This window comes from Callorhinus ursinus, unplaced genomic scaffold (assembly GCF_003265705.2).
Source record: "Callorhinus ursinus isolate GAN/ISIS: 27379988/994484 unplaced genomic scaffold, GSC_fseal_2.0 scaffold8, whole genome shotgun sequence".
Taxonomy (NCBI): Eukaryota; Metazoa; Chordata; class Mammalia; order Carnivora; family Otariidae; genus Callorhinus; species Callorhinus ursinus.
The window spans coordinates 11760799-11783290 of NW_027397070.1; the positions used below are offsets into that span (position 1 = coordinate 11760799).

The 22492-nt window shown below is 40.6% G+C and overlaps 1 protein-coding gene across 3 annotated transcripts; it reads right to left on the bottom strand.

The window, feature by feature from the left end:
- Window positions 1-736: 736 nt before the first annotated feature.
- Window positions 737-22478, bottom strand: SPTSSA (serine palmitoyltransferase small subunit A). Of its 3 annotated transcripts, none has more exons than XR_012378963.1 (2): window positions 21938-22086; window positions 737-1885 (listed from the first exon to the last, which is right to left on the bottom strand). XR_012378963.1 is itself a non-coding variant. In XM_073895098.1 (2 exons), the coding sequence occupies exons 1-2, from the start codon at window positions 22360-22362 to the stop codon at window positions 1782-1784; spliced, it is 207 nt and encodes a 68-aa protein (XP_073751199.1). In that variant the 5' UTR covers window positions 22363-22478; the 3' UTR covers window positions 737-1781. The 3 variants fall into 3 exon arrangements, 1 of the variants encoding a protein (XP_073751199.1); XM_073895098.1 differs by lacking the exon at window positions 21938-22086 and adding an exon at window positions 22260-22478; XR_012378964.1 differs by lacking the exon at window positions 737-1885 and adding an exon at window positions 1892-4987.
- Window positions 22479-22492: the final 14 nt, after the last annotated feature.

A 22492-nucleotide genomic window follows, 5' to 3' on the forward strand; every position in this document is an offset into this window, starting at 1 on the left:
ACTAAATAGCCTTCTATTTAATAGACCTGTTCCTAGTTCTGACTCTCAAGATTCTCTGTACAGCTAAACTTCTCTTCCATCTATCTCACAGGCCAGTCTATCCAACAGCAATTTAATGGATTTCAGAGAAGAGTGGGGATGAATTAAAGATTTCCGAGGAGAGGGCTAGGATAGGGCATCTGTATACCCCTCTAAACTAGTGATTCTCAACTTTTCCTGCCTGCAACTCACCAGAGATTCAGATATTAGACATCCACTTATCGGTGGTTCTCTACGGCGGGGGGGGGGGGGGGGAACGTCCCTGGGGCAAAGCCAAATTTGAACACTAGTTGAACAAATTCAAAGTTAATTCCTCATATTCATTAATTTGCTTGAATACTAAAACTAAATAATTACAAATTATCCTCACCATCCCTATTTAATAGTGATGATATAAATTGACTCTTTGAAAATACCAAACTTTTATATATTACTTCACACCTCTAGACTAGAAAACACTTCAAAAGGCTAGTCCTTAAAAGTTAGGGCCAAAAATACTTACATTTTTTTAAAATAGCAAGACTTATTACAGGAAGCACGTTAAAATAGGTCTAGTTTTTTAAATTAGCAATACTTTTATGTTGAGAGACATGTTAAAATATACTTACTGCTTACTTGTCCATAGCAATCAATTCAGAAACTTAAATACTAGATCAATATTTAGCAATCGAGGAAAAAAAAATACTACTACATCAGCTGATTTTTCTTTGAATTTAATGAGTTTACATCAAAAAATTAGGTAGTCATTTTACATTTAAGGAATAAAAATCTTTAAAAAAAAATACAAAGAGTGAAAGGATTTTAACCAAGTTTACATTTCTTTTTGCTATAGTTTTTAACAATTCATCTCATCTTATTGCAATGTGCAAATGCATGTGCAGCACCCATTACAATCATGAAAATTAAATTTAAGGAAGTACATTGTTACTTAATAAGCCTCAGAGGAAACTGATTTACTTTCTTCTAAAAACTCTATGGTATATAAGCATTACATAATAATGCTATTTAACCACCTTTTGTCATAAGAACCATCACCAAAGTTTTCTGGAAATGAGTCCACATAAGAAATAAATATTTAAAAGGTGAAATGTTCCTTATTTGAACTTTAGCAAGATCTTTCTTTTTCATTGTTAAGAAATACTTAAATAGTTTTAAAGCAAAAGCTGTTAAGAGTAGAGCCTAGAGAGCTAAAACTGTACTCCTGAGTTCAAACTTACAGGTAAGTCTTTTGTAAATAGTTCTCAATAAAATATCCTCCCTCCCCAGCCCCCCTGCCCCAAATCCTGTATTGTTTCTTACAAAACTTTGGTCAAGAGTAGAAATAGATCCAGGCAGATGTATGTGCCATACAATAGCAAGAACTAGCCCAACTAATGACTTTGGGTTTTAGAAATAGAAGGCAATTAAAATGTACTCAAAGTTACATTAAGAAAAGCTTTCACAGGGTAATATTGAAACAGTCACAAAGGTTAAGAAAATACTGATATCAAAGTACAAATGACTACAATGTTAAAATAGACAAAAACTACTATACAAGAGCCTCTTTTAAAATTAAAAATAAAGAACACAACACATGAGTCAGGATTATGTTCCTGTTCTACTCATGAATTTTAGTCTTTATATTCATAGGGTTGGTTATGTTGACATCTAGTAGAGTTTCTTATGACAGCTGATGAGGTTTCATTCCAACTGCAGAGGGTGGTTCTTCCCCAAGGAGCCGCTCAGTTCTGGTCACATCTTGGTCACTGCACAATCTCGAAGTAGTGCAGTATCGCCATGATGTGCTGAGGCATGAAGACATAGCCTGTGTACAGGGCCATCCCCACAACGGAAACCAGCATGGAATCTGAGTTGTAGTTAAGCAAACAATTTACTTTCTCTTGATTCAAAAGTAAATGCCCCAGTTTTTTTCAACTGTTTCATGTTGAAGTACCCGTTCACTTAATGCTTTCTCATGTGTCAAAAACTAATATCATATCCACTAACATTAACTATGCCTGACACCATTCTAAGTTCTGTAGCCACAAAAAATTATGTAAACTCTAAGGGCTTTCTGGCTTTGCCGTCATGTAGCCATGTTCAAAGGAATAACCGCTTCTGGACTGGGACCACATTTTATTAATCCATTCCTTCACATCCTGTCTCTCTCTCTCCCCTGTCCCCGCTCCTATCTTCCAGACCTTTCGACTCTACACACTGGTAGTTCCGCAATGCGTGACATTCTTTCACAAGAAGACAGGGTTTAAATAAACAATGTGCTTACTACCAACTAATATTTGTATAACAGTTCAGTTGACAAACCTCTTTTATATATTATCTCGCTTGACCCTATCAGCTTTCCTGTGAAATGTTTTATCATGACCATTACTCATCAGAGCCTGACCAAACACTAAGTCCGGGGACCTACAGGAAGTTGTCTCTACAGCCAGAGCACAAACTGAAGCCATCTGACTTAAACCCCCAAACATGGATGAAAGTCTCCCATAATCATTTTTTACATTTACTTTTTAGCCTCCCTTAATCCAGGTCTTTCTAAAATTACCACCTTCTATTTACCCCTTAATTTCTTTACACACACACACACACACACTTACTGCTTCCATATCACTGCCCATCACACAACCATCTAAATTCTACCCCTGCGGGCTAGAGACACTGTTCTCGGGTCACCAGTGGCCACCTATCAAATCCAATGGCTATGTGAATTGACAGTTTTAGTCCTTCCTCTTCAAAACCCTTCCCACTCTGAGCTGAGAAGGTACTTTTCTCTAGGACCCTCCTCCCATCTCTCTCACCATTTTCCTGTGTCACTGGCTCTTTTTCCCTATCTGTCCCTCATATGTAAGATAATTAGAGTGAATTTTGTGCTTTTGTCCCAAACACTCACTCCACCCCTCCACCCAGTATGACAGTCACACTCTTTAGATGGGCCTAACCTATCGCATCTCCAGCCCTGACTGATTGTAACCAATCAGAAAACCCTTCTCTTTTTAACAATGCCCCCCCCCAAAACCGATCAACCAGCTCCAAGTTTAGTACTTCTACCAGGAATTAAGGAACACAGATTCTCTCCCTCTCCTTCCGAATATGCAGCTTGATGATGAAATCCTGGAATCACCAGAGTCACTTTGCCTTCATTGAAAAAAACAAAACTTAGAACAAAACTGACACATGAAGGTGGTAGAACAAAAGTAATCACAGAAAAACGGAGCCAGAAACCTCACCCAAACACCTGAAACCCACCTCACCACTGGGTTTTCAGATACAGAAGCCAATAAACCTCCTTTACTCGTAAACCAGTTTTAAATTTTGTTATGCTTGTAGCCGAAAGCATTCTAAATGACAAAATGGAATCCCCAATGTTCTGTCTTGGGCCCTACAAACTCTTGTAGCCTAAACAATGACCTTAACGTCGTTGACCTGGACCCACCTTCTGTACTGCAGACAAGTATTTCCTACAGCTTCCTCAACATTTTCACCTATGACATTCCTGAGGTACTTTAAATTCAAGAGTCAAAACTGAACTCATTAACTTTCTCCAAAACTACCTCTTTCTAGGAGTCTTATTTTTTCAACTATCTGAAATAGTTGATGTAACTACTGATCCACTATTTGCCTTGTCACTCAATCTCGAAACGTCTTTGATTCCTCCTCCATAGATTCAAATTATCTAAGACTTCTCAGTTCTTCCCAACCCTGGCAAATGACTTTCCTATCTCATGTTCCCCTACCCTAATCAATGATAAATGAGTGAGGTAGTTATCGTTCCTTAATTATGTCCAAGCTCCCATCTTAGGCCTCTCGCCACTTTCCATGCCACTCTTTTTTACTAAAGTGATCCTTTTAAAATACATTAGGCTTCCCAATGCAATAGGACAGCGCCTGGAATTCTAAGCCAAACATCCAAGAATTTTCCCAATCTAGTCCAAAGTACCTTAGGTTGGAGACCATAAAAGTAGACAGAAATTGAGAGATCGGGACAGGGATTCTTGTACAAGGGAGTTTTAGCAGAAGAGGAATAAGTAGAGCAGAACAGAGCAGGGAGAAAAAGGTAAGTAGGTTCAGGGGCTCAGCTCCCACAGGATGCTCTGCAGCCTGAATTATACCACATGTTGATTTTGCTTTGAGGCGAGAGGTCTGACTTTCTGTATCCCTTTATCTGTCAATCACTGGCTGAACTGAGTGAGAAAAACTCACCTGGGTAAGACAGCTGCCTTGGGCAAGGCCAGTACTCTGAAGAAGAGGGCAGCTAGGATGAGATGAGCAGACGACAGAGAGCAGGGGAGAGATACATCCGCTAGTAGAGGGGGTTGAGGAAGAGACCACGTGTATCACCTACTATACTACTTTCCCACTGTTAACTTTCAACACTGCAAATAATTCCCCTGACAAACACAACCTACTCAGAGCCATATTATGTGAGTCTCAGAAAACAATGCTTTATATTTTCATACTGCTCTGCTTTTGCTTATGGTTTAATAATAATATGAGTAAGAATAATAGTAGTAACCGTAGCTTTCATTCTGAGAATGTCCAGTGTGTGCCCAGCACTGTGTTAAATCCTTCAGCAAGTTCAAGTAATCCTGAATCTTGAAATCAGAGTAAGCAATAAAGCCAATTCCAAACCAAATCACTCAAACCAAAAATCTGTGTTCTTAACCACTATGCATAATACCTTCCTACATGTGAAAAATCCTATTCCTTTCAATAAAACCCATTCTTAGAGCTTGGTTAGCTATCCTCTCTCATATGAGGCCTTCCCTAGCTTTCATATTTTTCCCATTCCTACCCAGCCTCCTGGCCCTACTGCTCATAAAGCTCTTTATTCATATAATTTGGCCCTTATTACTTGACATTACCTATTTTTTTTTGTATCTCATAATCTCATCCAGATTATCAACTTCTTGAGCATAGGAACAATGTCTTCTCTTTTTTGTATCTCCAACATCTAAAATAACACATGCTTAATAAATATTTAATGAATGATGAAATTCCTCAAGAAACATTTGATTCTAGATTCGTTGTGGCACTTTCTACACATTTCACATTACGGTGATGAAAAACTTTATAGTGACTACAGAAAGAAAAACAAAATCCATTTCTAGGCAATATTGTATTTTCAGAATGTTTTTAAGGTTTTTTACACTTTTATTTAAGTCTTATAAATGTACACACTGGGGCGTCTGGGTGGTTCAGTCAGTTGAGCATCTGACTCTTGATTTTGGCTCAGGTCATGATGTCTGGGTCATGGGATCGAGCCAGAGTCTGCTCTGTGCTCAGCAGGGAGCCTGCTGGAGATTCTCTTTCTCCCTCCCCCTCTGCCCCTCCCCCTCTCTCTACTAAATAAATAAGTAAACACTATAATTCTGCCTTCCATTCAGGTCATGACCTTGGGATCCTTAGGATGGAGCCCTGAATCAGTCTCCCTGCTCAGCAGGGAGGCTGCTTCTCCCTCTCCCTTTGCCCCTCCCCCTGCTCATGCTCGCTCTCTCTCTCTCTCTCTCTCTCTGATAAATAAATAAAATCTTTATAAAAAAATCATAAGGTACTAGAGTTCATGACTTTATATGGCATTATGCTGTGATGCATATATATGTGGAATAAAAGCAGTAGGAAATAAATGATAATAATATATGCTAAATTCAGGATGGTTAGTTGGTGAGGTGAAATGGGGAGAGGAAGAAAGGAGAACTAACTGAGAAGGGGCATAAATGAAACTTCAAATGTATTAGTAATGCTTTTCTTCACCTAGTTGGTAGTATATGCACATTCGCTATATTATTCTTTATGGAGTTTTTGTATGCCTGAATATTCAGTAACTTTTTTTTTTAATAAGAACTGTAAAGGAAAATTAAACCACATACAGTACTAGACTAAAAACTATTTTGTGTGAAGGATTCTCCCCCTTTACAAAATATGAGTTGGACATCATTGGGTCTAATTTGTTACTAAGAAACAAACATAAAGTCTCAGCTCTCAGAAACAGAATAAAGAATTCTTGATTCTGGCCAAGATAAAGAGAAAATTATTGAAAGTCACTTGAACCTAGATGCAAAAATGCCAATTTATAAGCTGCTCAAAAAAAATATTTAATAAAAAAACTTAACCTAACCTTTTACTCATAGCCACTTACTAAATTTAACTTTACCTGTCTCTCCAAAAAAATGTTTCTATATTCTGATCCCATTTCTCCAAATTATTTCCAGAATCACAATAATTAAGTAAGCCTCTAACAGTAAGTTTTCTGTACAATTAAATGGCAAAATTACCTCCAAAAATTATCTTAAAGCTCTGAAACCAACTTAACTATACAGTAGGTGAGTAAGTAGACACTGGGACCATGAGGAACTTCTACTAGCCTTAATAATCACCTTTCCAAAAAATGCAAAAAGAAAGCACCTTTTATAAGTAGCTTTCTACAAATGCAATTTAAGCAATGTAGTTGAAATAGCTCCCATGTAATTCAGTTGAATATTCCCTGAGTTTATGCTTGGCACCACTTAAAATAGTTTTATTGACACTCTTAGGCACTGGTTTTATTGTGACATTTGCAAGGTTTATCTCCTTAGAAGTGTTCTCACAACCAGAGCTAAACATATACCATTTAGAGTATATACTACCTATAATTTTCTCTGGTACTTGAGTGGATTTCTCAATCCACTGCATTCTTGAACACACCTCTCAAAGTTTCACACACTGGGAAGTACAAGAAATGGGTACTGGAAACACCACAGCCCTGGTTTGAGTTGTGACTCTGCCAATCCCTGATTGTGTGAAAACTCTCAGATCACCAGTCTCCTTATCTATAAAATAAGGACACACATCACCTACCCTTCAGGGCTGACGTGAGAATTATGAATCAAATCCATTCAGCAACAAAAGGCAATATAATCCTTATTAAAACTATTGTTTGAGGGCTCAGGCATTTCACATCACAACTTAGACAACTGCCTGGGAATTGCTCAAGGTCACCCTACTATTAATTTGTTATTAATTTATAGTACAATTCTGGGACATCACAACCCCTCTGGAACCAAGTTTCTTCTCCACAAAATGAGGCCACTTCCTGCATTAACATTTTCGGATCCCACCTGCATGGAGAGGGCACTTAGGCACCACCTTGCAGTCACCCTTAATGTAATCTCCTGTTTCACACACACAGAGAAAAAATGTAAACAATCAATGTTTTATAACACACATACGTTGGAAGGTAATACACAAAATAATAATCTTTCTATCTACCAAACTCTTACGGTTGTCTGTAATAATATACATATCAGAAGCTGCACACAAATTAACCAGGATGACATTCTAGAGGGGGCTACATGATTTGAGAAGTATAGAATAAAGTTAGCGAAATCTAGAACAAACAAAAAACCTCAAAAACTAAAAAAAAAAAACATTGTTTTGTGTGTTTATAACTATCTCTACCGCTGAATTTTTTTTTAAAGATTTTATTCATTTTTTTGACAGAGAGAGACACAACATGAGCAGGGGGAGTGAGAGAGGGAGAAGCAGGCTTCCCAGCCGATCAGGGAGCCCGATGCGGGGCTCAATCCCAGGACCCTGGGATCATGACCTGAGCCGAAGGCAGATGCTTAACCGACTGAGCCATCCAGGAGCCCCTCTACCACTGAATTTTAAGTGCTTAAGAGTGAGAGTGCCTTGGCTCAGCTGCTCCTTTGCTTCCAGCTGTGGTGTGTTGCTAGATAAAGCGGGTTACTTCATAAATCATTCAAGAACTGAGCAGATAATGTGCCAGGATATGTGCAGGCACTGAAGATAAATGTTTGTTCAAGGACTGAATGAACAATCAGATGTTATTTATAACCTGGATATAACATAAATATTTTATGGGTTCCCTGGATTTAAAAGCAAATGAATTTAAAAGCAAATGTGAAACCATATATCTGTCGGTTTGCTGTTTCTTTAACAGGGATCTCCAACTAATCATGAGCTGATAAGTTTCCAGCTAGATAGGAAAAAATAAAAAGATTTTTTTTTTGCCCATACAAGGGCCATCCCCAACCCTTTCCCCAGCAACTTAAAAAAAAAAAAAAAAAAAAAAAAAGTCCAGACAACAAAGAGAGGAAATGCTTTAAAGATAAGTACAGTACATCAGAAGCAAGACCACAGTAACTAACACTTTCTGTCCCAACCAGTAACTGCACTATCACCGCCTACCTTAGTAACCTATTCGCAAGACTTTGGAGAAATCAAAAGTAGTTTCTCATTAGAAAAAGGCCAGGGACCTTTGTTCCAGCAGGTACGACTTACACCTCTTCACTAATCTAAATACTTTCAATGCTGGGACACCTGCGTGGCTCAGACGGTTGAGCGTCTGCCTTCAGCTCAGGTCATGATCCCAGGATCCTAGGATGGAGCCCCACTTCGGGCTCTCTGCTCAGCAGGAAGCCTGCTTCTCCCTCTCCCGCTCCCCCTGCTTGTGTTCCCTTTCTTGCTGTATCTCTGTCAAATAAATTTTTAAAAATAAATGAATAAATAAATAAATAATTTCAAGCTTTAAGTCTCTGATTGCACTATTCACTCAAAAAAACAAAGCTAAAACATCACTTAAAATAATCCAATCTTCTATTAGTCAAATTTCTTTTGTAAAGTCAATTCTGAATGTTACCTTTATCCTTAGAAATACTCAAAAGTTCTGATAAATCTAATTTAAGGAACCATCAATAAAAAAAAGGAAAATCATTTGATAAAGTATTATTATAGGTTGTTTTGTGAAAAGCAATCAAAACCCTAAGTGAAAACAATTGTCAACTACTGAATAAAGCTCTAAAAAGGAAATCTTCCTTACTACTGTGATTTTTTTTCCCTTGACCTCAAAAAACTGGGGATCATCTTAGACAATCCAACACCCAAAAAACAAATAATCCAATTAAAAAACGGGCAGAAGACATGAACAAACATTTCTCCAAAGACAAACAGATGGCCAACAGACACATGAAAAGATGCTCAAAATCATTCATGATCGGGGAAACACAAATCAAAACTACAATGAGATATCACTACACACCTGTCAAAATGGCTAAAATCAAAAACACGAGAAACAACAAGTATTGGCGAGGATGTGGAGAAACAGGAATACTTATGCACTGTTGGTGGGAATGCAAACTGGTACAGCCACTGTGGAAAACAGTATGGAGATTCCTCAAAAAGTTAAAAATGGAAGTGCCCTATGATACAGTAATTGCACTACTGGGAATTTACCCAAAAAATATAAAAACACTAATTCACAGGGATATATGCACCCCTACATTTACTGCAGCATTATTTACAATCGCCAAATTCTGGAAGCAGCCCAAGTGTCCATTGACAGATGAACAGATAAAGAAGATGTGGGGTATGTGCGTGTGTGTGTGTGTGTGTACATGTATGTATATATGTATGTATGTATACACACACACACACACACATATATAATGGAATATTATTCAGCCATAAAAAAAATGAAATCTTGCCATTTGCAACATGGGTAGAGCTAGAGAGTATAATGCTAAGTGAAATAAGCCAATCAGAGAAAGACAAATACTGTATGATTTCACTCATTGGTGGAATTTAAGAAACCAAACGAGCAAAGGAGAGTAACAAACCAAGGGGAGAGAGAGACAAACCAAGAAATAGACTCTTTAACTACAGAAAGCAAACTGATGGTTACCAGAGAGGAGGTGGGTGGGGGATGGGTGAAATAGGTGATGGGGATTAATGAGTACATTTATTGGGGCACCTGGGCGGCTCAGTCAGTTGGCCAACTCTTGGTTTCAGCTCAGGTCGTGGTCTCAGGGTCATGGGATCAAGCCCCACGTCGGGCTCCATACTCAGAGCAGAATCTGCTTGGGATTCTCTCTCTCTCCCCCCCACCCCCACTCACACACGCTCTCTCTCACTCTCTCTCAATAAATAAACAGAATCTTAAAATGAGTACATTTATCATGATGAGCACTGAGTACTGTGTGGAATTACTGAATCACTATATTGTAGGCCAGAAACTAATGTAACACTGTATGTTAACTATACTCAAATCAAAATTAAAAACTTAGTAAAAAAAAAAATCATCACCAAGAGAAGTATTAAGAAAGTACATTGTTACCAAACGTATCAACTATCTCTTGATACTTTTCTAATTGCCTTAAAATGAAAGCAAGTAGAAGATATGGATACTGTTACAGTCTGTATTTATTAACTAATTTGGCATTTGTGGGTCATATTAAAGGACATCACCTCAGCATCAGAAGTTAGTGTTTAGCAAGCAAAACACATTCTCCAACCTTTCTGTAGTGTGTTGATTATACCAAAGTATAGAAATTCATTTTAGAAACTACAACGTGATGACAAACTCTTTAAAAACTAAACAAAAAAGCATGCCTGCTGAAACCAGCAATGATCATGTTCAACTCTGAACCAGTCCTGGAAACGGTTTGCAGCTCTGAGCCCAGAGACACCAAGGCTAGGTTTCACTGTGCACCTTTATAATTAAAGTGTCTATTAATTTCATGCAGATTTGAAGTCCCAGGGCCAAGCGGGGGGAGAGAATCCCAGTCTGTTCTGAAATATAATCTGTTCTGCTGTAATACATTTCTGCAACATCAGCTAGCTCACACCTGACTAGTATAGCATAAGAGCTGCATTGTTTCCTATGGGATTTTTCATAAATGAGGGAAACCAGATTAGTGGGAGAATTATAACCTTCTTCAAGAAACATCTTTTAGCTCAGTTGCTGCACAGACAGGAATCCTTTGAGCTCTATCTTAAGAAAATTAAGTCAGCGTCTGCACCCAGACTCCCTCTCCAGAAAGGCACACCTCCCGGCCAGCACAGCCCTCCTGCATCTCCTCAGTGGCAGCCCACACCATCTGCCGTACTGAAGCATTTCCAGTCAATTCTGTCCAGGCATTTTTTAATGTCCCCTGAGGCAGCCTCCAGCCTGCCTGGGCTATCCAAGTTAGCCCCCAAGATGCCAATTACTGTTTTGGTTAGTGCTTGATGACTAAGTTGCACTGATTTGGAGTGGTCTGCTCTAGTGCTCTTTTCCCATAAATCCTATTATTTGGGGATTTTTCAGGAACACATGATGGCCAGAAGTCTTGTTTTAGCAGTAATTCTACTTTTCATAGCTATTGATCATAAATAATATCTGTCATTTCTTAACTATTTTTTAAGCATTTTGATTTATGAAAAGAATATATACTCTATTAAGTAGATCTTCTAGAACATATAGTTTTAATTATTAAATTTGAACACTGGAGTTTTTTTTTTTTTTAAGCAAAAGAATCTATCTTATCTTTGCTCCTAAGGACCATAGATGTTACAACACTCAAAGCCTAGGGGGTGGAGTGGGTCACAAAGTCTTTAAGAATGTGAAGTAGTGGAAGGGGCGCCTGGCTGGCTCCTCCTGTAGAGCATGTGACTTTATCAGAGTCACAAATTCAAGCACCACACTGGGCACAGAGCTTACTTAAAAATAAATTAATTAATTAAATATATATATATATATATAATGAGCCACAGTCACCTCTACTGACAAATCACTGGTACCACATGCTGAAACACTGCAGAATATCTCTGTGTGTTCCGTCCCCACTGCCAACCTTGTGCGACTTCCCCTGCCCATCCTTTTACAGACCACTCAGTTCTTGTGTAGCAGTTTTCTTCATCTTCCACCTTTCCTGAAAGCTACTAAAGAAGAAATTACAATATCCTAAGGAGTATCGGTAAGGGACATTCTAACATTTCCACTTAGCCCACCAAACATCAAGACAGGGTAAAACAGGCTAGAGCAGCTGTCTTTGAACTTAAGTCCATGAGCCTCAGACAGACAAAGAAGACCTTCCAGAAGGTTCGGATGGGGTCAGGGGAAGGGTTTACAGAGCTTCAGCTACCAATGTACCCTCTCCTAAAACTGATCTGACAATTATGGTGATCTGTTAGTTTCCCTTCCCATACCCTGTACAATTTCATTTCTCCCACTTTACTTCCTGAATCTTACAAATATGCATTTCCCCAGGGTATAAAATAACTTCTGGGACAGCAAACAAAGGAGTAATAACTAACTTGAGTTGTACTTTATTGCATTCAGGTAATAAACTCCTGGCACAGCTACAAGCCTCACCTATCTACTCATCTAATAACTTAAATTCAGAAGTGAGACACCTTTCCAGCCTGGGTCTGACCGAATGACTCCTACAAAGAAGGATGGCAAGAAGGGCCTTTTGCCATCAGTGAGGTAGTGACCAGAGAATACACTGTCAACAGTTACAAGTGCACTCATGGAGTGGGCTTCAAGAAGCATGCCGTTCAGGCACTCAAAAAAAAATCTGGAAATTAGCCATGAACAAGATGGGAACTCCAGATGTGCAGATTGAGATCAGGCTCAACAAAGCTGTCTGAGTCAAAGGAGTGAGAAAGGTCCCATAGCATACCCATGTGTGGTTGTCCAGGAAACAATGAGGATGAAGATTCACCAACAAGCTTAATACACTGGTTATCTATGTACCTGTTACCACTTACAAAATCCACTTACAAAATCCACAGTCAAAATGAATGAGAACTAACCAATGATTGTCAAATCAAGCCATAAATTAAAAAAAAAAAAGTGTGGGGGGAGACTGGAGTAAAAGTGTTTATGTAACAATTTTTTTGAGCAGAAAAATGGCACTGAGCTTTTTCTGACAGAAATTAAGGTTGGCTTTGCCTAGTTGGCTTCACGATGAGGACTGGCTTTGCCAATTAGGTTATGTGATGAACATTTTCTATGAATTGTACAAGAAAAAAGTTTTAAGGTTTTAACAAAAATATGCAATAATAAAATACACATAAGCAAGGAATGAAATCCTTTTAACTGTCTAAATTTACTATGAAATATTTCTGATGTTAGCTTAAATGAACAAGATGATAGCCAATATAACATGCTTTTTGTTCTTGTAGGGGCTATACAAACAAAGTCTGAATACCTCTGGGGTGGGGGCTTGCAAGTTTTAATTTCTCAGTTACAATTATTCTTACCTCTGCCTCCCCCCCCCACCTTCACCTTCAGCCCTTCCTTGTAACAGAGACTGCATCATTTCTACAAAAGGAAGTTCAAAAGGAAATGGCATGAAATATAGAAGACTGAAGATTATTGAGAAGAAATTATTTTTTTTTAAGTTTGAAGGCAATGTTCAGGTTATTTCAACATTATTCTGAAATCATTATTTGTTAAGCTGATTTGCTAAGAATATTTTCCTAGAAGTAACTTTCTCTGATGTTAAGAATTTTGCCTAATCATCAAACCACATGCTGATTTTTACTAGAACTCTAAAGTGTCAAAGAATTCTGTATGTACATTTTCTTCAAGAGGCACTCATTAAGAAGAAAGTTCTAGGAGAAGACTGGTGAATTGGGGTTTTTATGGTAATCCTTCTACTGAATAGCTCAGAGGAAGCTCTGCCAAAGATAGAGAAAGTGATCTAAAAGGTCCCCACCGCCCCCCCCACTCCCCCACACCCCCGGGGCCAAAATGTAGGGTTATTAGTCAATTTTGTTTTGTTTGTTGTGTTTATTTACAAAAATATGTTACATAGGAAATACACAGAAAGAGATACTAACTTAATTATTAATACCTCCAGAAGTGGCATAGCAAAATATATTCCTCAAACACCTCTCTATTGCCTTGTAAAAACTCTGGTTTCGCCAAACCAGGCACTACTAAACATGGATTAAGAGCATTTTCCAGGTGTTCACAGATATTTCAGGAGAGAGGCGCAGGAAACTGGTGACACTGGTTGTCCTGGCATGGCTGGGGTGGAAAGAAGACTCTGACCAGCTACCTTTCTGGTGCCTTTTGAGTTTTGAACCCTGAGGATGTATAATCTATTTTTATTTAAGAATTCAATCTTGAATATTTTAGTATATTGAGATGCAAAGAAAAATTCTCAATTCTAGCTGTAAGCACTTGAGGATACAGCAAAAATCTAAGAAAATAAATTAATTTAGCTGCTACTGAAATAGCATACACCATGAATTTTGTAATGCTCTTGTTTTCAATTATCATGCAAAGCCTACCTCAAACCAAAATAACTACCTTTGCTTCTACCCTTGCCTCCGCTCACCACCCTTAAACTATCCCAAATCTGCAGCCAAAGTAAACCTTTTCAAACTTAAAACCAGATCAGATCACTCCTCTCTCAAAAACCTTCTAAGGGTATCCTTTTCAACGAAGATTAAAAGCCAAGGGGCGCCTGGGTGGCTCAGTCATTAAGCGTCTGCCTTCAGCTCAGGTCATTATCTCAGGGTCCTGGGATCGAGCCCCAAATCGGACTCACAGCTCAGCAAAGAGTCTTCTTCCCTCTCCCTCAGCCCCTCGTCCCCATGCGCACGCGCATGCCCTCTCTCCCTCAAATAAAATCTTAAAAAAAAAAAAAATCTTCCAGGATCTCACTGACTCTGACCTCATCACCTACCGCTCCAGTCATACTTGCCTCAGTGGTGGCCTTCACACATGCCAGGCAGGCTCTGGACTCAGGAACTTTGCACTGGCTGTTCCCTCTGCCAGCTGTGCTCTTCCCTCAGATTTCTACCCGGCTAACTCCATCACTTCCTTTATGTTTTACTCAAATATCCCTTCTCAACGAGCCACTCCCAATATCCTCTTTAAAAACAGCATTATGTAAAACAGAAAAGTAGGTTAGTGGGATAAGAAATATGCACTGACCTACTTTTCTGTTTTCCATAATGCTTACCGCCTAGCATACTATATAATTCAATTATAAAAGTTCCACAAGGACAAGGATCTTTGTCTCATTTGCTCAGATGTATTGCAAGCACCGAAGCCAGCATCTGGTACCAGGTATGCACACAGAAGTATCTGGTGAATTAATAAATGGCCCTAACCGGCTTTTTCAACTTTATTTCACACCCAATCTGCCTTGAAGAATCCCTGTTCCAGGCAGTCAGCCTGGCATCCTCATCATCCCAGGACACCTCTGCACCCCAGTCCACACCTTCCTCCCACTGGGGGGAACAAAAACAAAACAAAAAAACCAAAACACTCACATACCCCCCTAAAGTTCTCTGAGCACTCCCAGTCCCCGTGTTCTTCCTGCCCTGTGTCCCAAGGAAGGCACTTTTTGCCCAGCTCACTCTACTGCAATAACCCCAGGGTGGATCCATCTGAGAACATGTATAAATCCCAGTTTTCCCTAAAACCTGACTCTAATTTCCTTGAAGTCCATCTTCTTGAAAACTTGTTCTAGAACTCAGTACGTTAAAAATGAAAAAAAACAAAACACTTCCAGGTTGTAATTTTTTTTTCCCATTCAAAATGAAAAGAACTTCAAGTCTCATGGAGAAATGTATGTTTTTGTGGCTGATTTTCCTAGTTTATTAAATATTAAAATATCAATGAGAAAATTCTTACTGGATTTGAGTGACTCTACTCAAAAGGTATGAGTACCTCCCCTATCTCCTGAACTCTGAATCCAATGCCTAGGAGCTCCTACAGGATCTGACCTTCTCTCCTACTACAGATACCCTCCCCCTCACTCTGCCCCAGCCACACTGGCCTGTGGGCTCTCTGTGAAACAGGACAGACATGCCGGTCAGACATGCTTTCGGGCACTCATACTTACTGTCCCTTCGGCCTACAATGCTCATTCCTCCGGAATTCTCTCCCTGCTGAAATCTTTCTAAATGCCCTTCCTGACCACTCTAGCTAAAATTGAAAAACACTCGTTCTTCCTTACTTCCTATCCTCTTCTGTTTTATTTTTCTCCGTAACAGCTATAACAATCTAATAGTCTATATTTTTTACCTATCTATCTAGAGGCATTCGAATAAATATTTTTATCTGTTTTGTTCAGTCATACCCCTACTACCTAGAATAGTATCTGGCAATTAGGAAGTACCTAATATCTGTGAAATGCAGAATTCAGCAAGCATACATATTTTACAAATGAGTAGACATAAAAATGCCAATTTTGTTAACATCTGTTAAAATAAATCAAAGAAGTTCTTTCAATCTATAGCATTTTCTACTTTTTTTTAAAGATTTATTTATTTAATTGAGAGAGAGAGAATGAGAGAGAGAGAGAGTACATGAGAGGGGGGAGGGTCAGAGGGAGAAGCAGACTCCCTTGCTGAGCAGGGAGCCCGATGTGGGACTTGATCCCAGGACTCCGGGATCATGACCTGAGCCAAAGGCAGTCACTTAACCAACTGAGCCACCCAGGCGCCCGAGCATTTTCTACTACTTAAAATCTGAATTCTCTCTAAGAACTGAATTCTGTTCATCAGAAACGGCCAAGTTCCAAAGCTACCCTAAAAGTGGTTTAAAATCAGGTCTCTTTTACCATTCCCCATTACTTCTGCAGTTCCTTTGAAATGACCAATCAATACACAAACAAATGTTTCTCAAGCACTATCTGTGGTCTTAAAAAAAATTCTTTCCTGGGACACCTGGGTGGCTCAGTTGGTTAAGCATCTGACTTCACCTCAGGTCATGATCCCGGGGTCCTGGGATCGAGCCCTGCATGGGGCTCCACACTGAGCTTGAGATTTTCTCTCTCCCTCTCCCTCAGCCTCTGCCCTACCCCCACCCCCCACTGGTGTGTGTGTGCACACATGCTCTCTCTCTCTCTCAAAAAAATAATTTTTTTTGTTTCCTTGAAGAAACAAATAAACATAGATTATCTTTCAGGGAGAATCTAATTCCTAACAAAAACCAAAAAACTGCCCACATTTTGCTTAAAATAAATAGAAGTATAAAATGCCATGGAAACATAAGAAGCCATAGAAAGATAGCAAATATAGCTCAGTGACTGCAGAATAAATTTAATTTTTAAAGAAGGCTAAATAACTCTTATGCTTCAAATAATCTTTTTTTTTTTTTAAGATTTTATTTATCTATTTGACAGAGAGACACAGCGAGAGAGGGAACACAAGCAGGGGAAGTGGGAGAGGGAGAAGCAGGCTTCCCGCGGAGCAGGGAGCCCGATGCATGGCTCAATCCCAGGACCCTAGGACCATGACCTGAGCCAAAGGCAGACACTTAACGAACTGAGCCACCCAGGTGCCCCTGCTTCAAATAATCTTAACAAGGTATTTTTCATTTTTCCACACCTCTCCTCAATAGCATGGTTACAATGTTATTCAGTGAGGCACTACAGGGAGTGTCTCACTGGTTACAAAACCTGTCTTGGTTACAAAACCTGGTCTTCTCCTTTCCCACTGATGGCTGCCAGTAGGGAAAGGGGGCTTTAGAAACGTGTTACAACTTCTACTCTGGAGCAAGAGCTCAATGGATTTCAGTCTGCACAGGTCCGCCGCAGTACTCATTGTAATACTACTCTGCACGTATTTGATTTCACTTTATTGTTATCTTCTGTTTTAATCAGGTGTTACATCCCCTTTTCCTGCACTATAGAAACCATGTCTTCACATGGAAAAAGTTCAAATACTGGCTGCAAAGCAAAAGCTAATGTATCAGGGCGCCTGGGTGGCTCAGTCATTAAGCGACTGCCTTCAGCTCAGGTCATGATTCCAGGGTCCTGGGATGGAGCCCCGCATTGGGCTCCCTGCTCGGTGGGAAGCCTGCTTGTGTTCCTGCTCTCTCTCTGTGTGTGTCAAATAAATAAATAAATCTTAAAAAAAAAAAAAAGCTAACATATCATTTCAAATGTGGTAACAGAAAGCAGATGATAAGAGAAAAAATTAGGATACGGGCCCTAGCATGGAAGGATTTACAAAACGGATTTTTAAATCTTGCTGTTTCAAGAACCATTTACAGTGTGCCTGACTTGACACAGATGCATCTCCTTAAAAACATACTGAAAATTATTTTTTGTGACTCACAGTTTCCTTACTTATATAATTTCAAAAACCCTCATATTCAACTGGGATTGACCTTTCAATTTACAACAACTGACAATTAACTTCTAGCTATTTGATCTGGAGAAACAAGAGAAGCAAATTCAGATGTTCAAGGATGCCCCTAGAAAATGTGCAGAAGTAGTTAATAGCGAGCTATCAGTGTTCTCTAAAACAGGGACTTCAATTTATTAAAGGAGTTATAGCAGTAATTACCTTCTTCTAGAGTCTTTCTCTTAGGACCTTCTAACTCAGAGACCATTTCTCAGATAGCCAGACAAATTTTTCTTACATGAAATTTAAGGTTGCTAGCAGTGATAACCATATTCAATGTTATTTTTAAGAAAGTATGTCTCTTTCCTAAAACCATGTAACTAGCCACAAAATTGTTCTATGTGAAGCTTACTAATTATTAAATTTATGAAATTCAAACTACTTCTCAGTAATTAAAGCTCCTAATGAGTGGGGGGGGAATTCAGCTTTCTCATTCAGTTCCTTCCTCCAAGCTAGAATACAGATTCATCTCAAATAGATGTTTCAAACTATACAATAATTAAATGCCTGACTTTAACTCTAGAAGTTGAGTTAGAATAATATAACAGCTGATAGTAATTTAAGATTGGCTTATGTCAAAAGGATTACGTTCCTACCTCGGGTTAATTCAGTCATGTGATCTTTGAAAAATTTTTTTTTTAATCTTAGGTTTAAAACCATAGGATTCTACAGGACCCAATGCTAGTTGGCTGCTGTTCTCACTAGTTTTTTAAAAACTGAAATCACGGGGTACCCGGGTGGCTCAGATGGTTAAGCCACTGCCTTCAGCTCAGGTCATGATCCCTGGGTCCTGGGATCGAGCCCCGCATCGGGCTCCCTGCTCGGCCGGAAGCCTGCTTCTCCCTCTCCCAACTCCCCCTACTTGTGTTGTCCCTCACGCGCTCTCTCTCTCTCTGTCAATTAAATAAATAAAATGTTTTAAAAAAAAAACTGAAATCACTGGTCACATAAACCAATGACAAGTCAAAAGCTTCAAAAGGAGGGGTGCCTGGATGGCTCAGTCAGTTGGGTGTCTGCCTTCGGCTCAGGTCGTGATCCCGGGGTCCTGGGATCGAGCCCCATATCGGGCTCCCTGCTGAGCAGGGAGTCTCCTTCTCCCTCTGCCTGCCTCTCTGCCTACTGGTGCTCTCTGTCAAAAAAATAAACAAAATCTTAAAAAAAAAAAGCTTCAAAAGGAAAAATCTATAGAAGCACTACATTTCAGTACATAATTTATTCCTCCATCCCCCCAAAAAAGCCATCATCTAGGTTACTTATAGGACACTGTTACTATTACTATGTAATACAGAAAAACCTTAATACAATCGACACTGTAGCATGTATCCACATGCAAACAAAAGCTTTTCAGTGTAGAAGATTTAATAGACTGTCAGTGGGCTCTACATTCAACTTCTGACATAAAGAGTGTCAATTTAGTGCAACATTGTTTAAATTCACTTTTAAGATGATTTTAACTTAGGGACACCTGGCTGGCTCAGGTGGAAGAGGAGGTAGCTCTTGATTTCAGGGTTGTTTGAGCCCCACGTTGGGTGTAGAGATTACTTAAGTAAATAAATACACAAATGTTTTTAAAAAGAAAAAACGGGACACCTGAGTGGCTCAGTTGGTTAAGCATCTGCCTTCAGCTCGGGTCACAATCCCAGGGTTCTAGGATAGAGTCCCACATCAGGGAGCCTGCTTCTCCCTCCATCTGCCATTCCCCCTGCTTATGCTCAAGCTCTCGCTCTCTCTCTGACAAATAAAATCTTTGGGACGCCTGGGTGGCTCAGTCGGTTGTGCATCTGCCTTCAGCTCAGGTCATGATCCCGGGGTCCTGGGATCGAGCCCCACATCGGGCTCCCTGCTCAGCGGGGAGTCTGCTTCTCCCTCTGCCTGCCGCTCACCCTACCTGTGTGCGTGCTCTCTCTCTCTCAAATAAATAAATAAATTTTTTTTTAAAAAAAAATCTTTAAAAATAAATAAATAAATAAAGATGGGGCACCTGGGTTGCTCAGTCAGTTAAGCATCCAACTTCTGATTTCAGCTCAGGTCATGATCTCACGTTTCTGAGACTGAGCCCTGACTTGGGCTCCATGACCAGCGCAGAGCCCCCTTAAGACTCTCTCTCGCAGGGGTGCCTGGGTGGCTCAGTCATTAAGCGTCTGCCTTCGGCTCAGGTCATGATCCCAGGGTCCTGGGATGGAGCCCCACATCTGGCTCCCTGCTCGGCGGGAAGCCTGCTTCTCCCTCTCCCACTCCCCCTGCTTGTGTTCCCTCTCTCGCCGTGTCTCTCTCTGTCAAATAAATAAATAAAATCTTAAAAAAAAAAAAAAAAAGACTCTCTCAGGCGCCTGGGTGGCTCTAACGCTTAAAGCGTCTGCCTTCAGCTCAGGTCGTGATCTCAGGGTCCTGGGGTCAAGTACCACATCAAGCTCTCTGCTCAAAGGGGAGTCTGCTTCTCCCTCTCACTCTCCCTTTGTGTGCTCACTCTCTCTCTCAAATAAATAAGTAAAATCTTTAAAAAAGAAAAAATTCTCCCTCTCCCTCTGCCCCTCCCCCCTTTAAAAAAAGATGATTTTAACTGAGCACTATGTGCTTCTGTATTTTAGTATATTTTAGAAAGATAACTTCATGAGCTCTAACCTATAGAACTGCAACTACAAATAAATGGTGCAGGAATTCAGAACATACTTTACATTCAGACTTTAAATCCAAAATACGAATTATGGTTCTTAAGTTCTGGAAAGCTTTGGAAACAAACAATAAAAATAAATAAATTTCCTTGTAAGCAGCTTAAGATTCCTCCAAAATGTTGAAACAAAAAACAGCTTTGAGTACAATCTTATGCTAGTTCAATACAAATAAACACACTTATTAATGCTTGGAATGAAATCATCTCAGTCACTCCACCTGAATGCAACAATGCATTTGCAAAGCTGTTCTGAAGCTACTCCAAACTAAACCACATTGAAAAGGAGGCCGTGTAACATTCCCTGTTGTCAAATCACTGTTGTATACCTAAAACTAAAGTAACATTGGGGAGCCTGGGTGGCTCAGTCGTTAAGTGTCTGCCTTCGGCTCAGGGTCGTCAGATCGAGGCCCGCATCGAGCCCCCGGGCATCGAGCCCCCCCCCCCCCCCCCCCCCCCCCCCCCCGCATTGGGCTCCCTGCTCCGTGGGAAGCCTGCTTCTCTCTCTCTCTCACTCCCCCCCCTTGTGCTCCCTCTCTCGCTGTCTCTCTCTCTGTCAAATAAATAAATAAAATCTTAAAAAAAAAAAAAAGCTAAAGCGACATTGTGTTAACTACACTTCAATTTAAAGAAAAGGGGGGAGCCTGTATGAAGTAAGCATGTTATGTGAAATGTTCCATACTGGCCCCCAAATAAAAAAAAAAAAAGAAGAAAGTTACAGCTCATTATTAGTATGTATTCTGCAAGAATAATATCAAGGGATGTCAACACAGACAAATGACACAAACATCACAGACTTCAGAAAGCCTATTTTCACAACCTTGCATATTAAGTGAGGTTGTTATGAAGTTAGATGAGTTGAGGTACAGGCAAAACGCTAGCACAGTTGCTTGGCCCACAGTGAACCTTCAGTATCATTAACAAGTATCTATCAGCTATCTATGAAAACACAGTTTCAAACCCTGTCTATAATGAACCACAAATTCCTTTCTGGGCTCGACTTCTATGGATTGTGAAAACAGCAACTTAATGAATAAAACACAGTCTTTAAACTCCCCATCCCGAAAACCAAAAAGGTACAACAAACTGTTTTCAAAAACTATACTGGGGTGTCACAAACACAAGTTCATATGATTAAAAGTCTGGTAAACTGGCTAGCATTCTCATTAGGACCAAAGTCAGCTAACTCAGGGACAGTTAAAGGTCAAAGGCGTCCCAGCCGGGAACGATCTGCTCCACTTAACACGGTCCCTGCCTCCCAAAGACCAGGGGACTGAACCAAAGGCAGGCGCGGCCGAAGTGCAAGTGAGGACAAACCTGGTTAGACATCGCCCTAGGGGATTTCCTCCAATACTAAAGCCGCTTCCACCTCCGCTCCAGCGACTCACAGGCCCCCTCGGATCTCAAGAGTTCTAGACCCCCATTCTCCCCAACCGCGGGAGCGCCGCCCTCGGCCCGAGACCTCCGCCCCGCGTGCCCGCAGCGAAGAGGAGAGTCAGCGCGCGCGCGCGCGCCGTCCCTGCAGGGCCGCCCTCCGCCCCCCAGCCTCCACCCCTCCACCCCCTGGCGCCTGGGCCCGGGAAGATGCGGCCCGGGCTCCCGCTCCCCAACCCCGGGCCCCGCGGCCTGGGCAGGATACTGAACACAGTCCGCTCCCAGGGCTCCAGCATGTAGAGCGCCGTGACCAGCAGATACTGGTAGTAGAACCAGGACATTTGTTTCCAGGCCCGCGCCAGCGCCATCCCCGCCGCGCGCCTCCGTCGTTGAGGCCGAGCGTCAGTCTGTCCGGCCGGCCTCCGGTTAGCGTCCTCCAGCCCCCGGCCGCGAGGCCCGCCCGCCCGCCACCGTGCGCCTATTGGCGAGTCCAGCCCG

Coding starts and splice junctions, on each gene's coding strand:
- SPTSSA (XM_073895098.1), bottom strand. CDS start 22,362: ATGGCGCTGGCGCGGGCCTGGAAACAAATGTCCTGGTTCTACTACCAG. Junction 1,886..22,259: donor CTGGGAGCGGACTGTGTTCA/GTATCCTGCCCA, acceptor ACTACAACTCAG/ATTCCATGCTGGTTTCCGTT.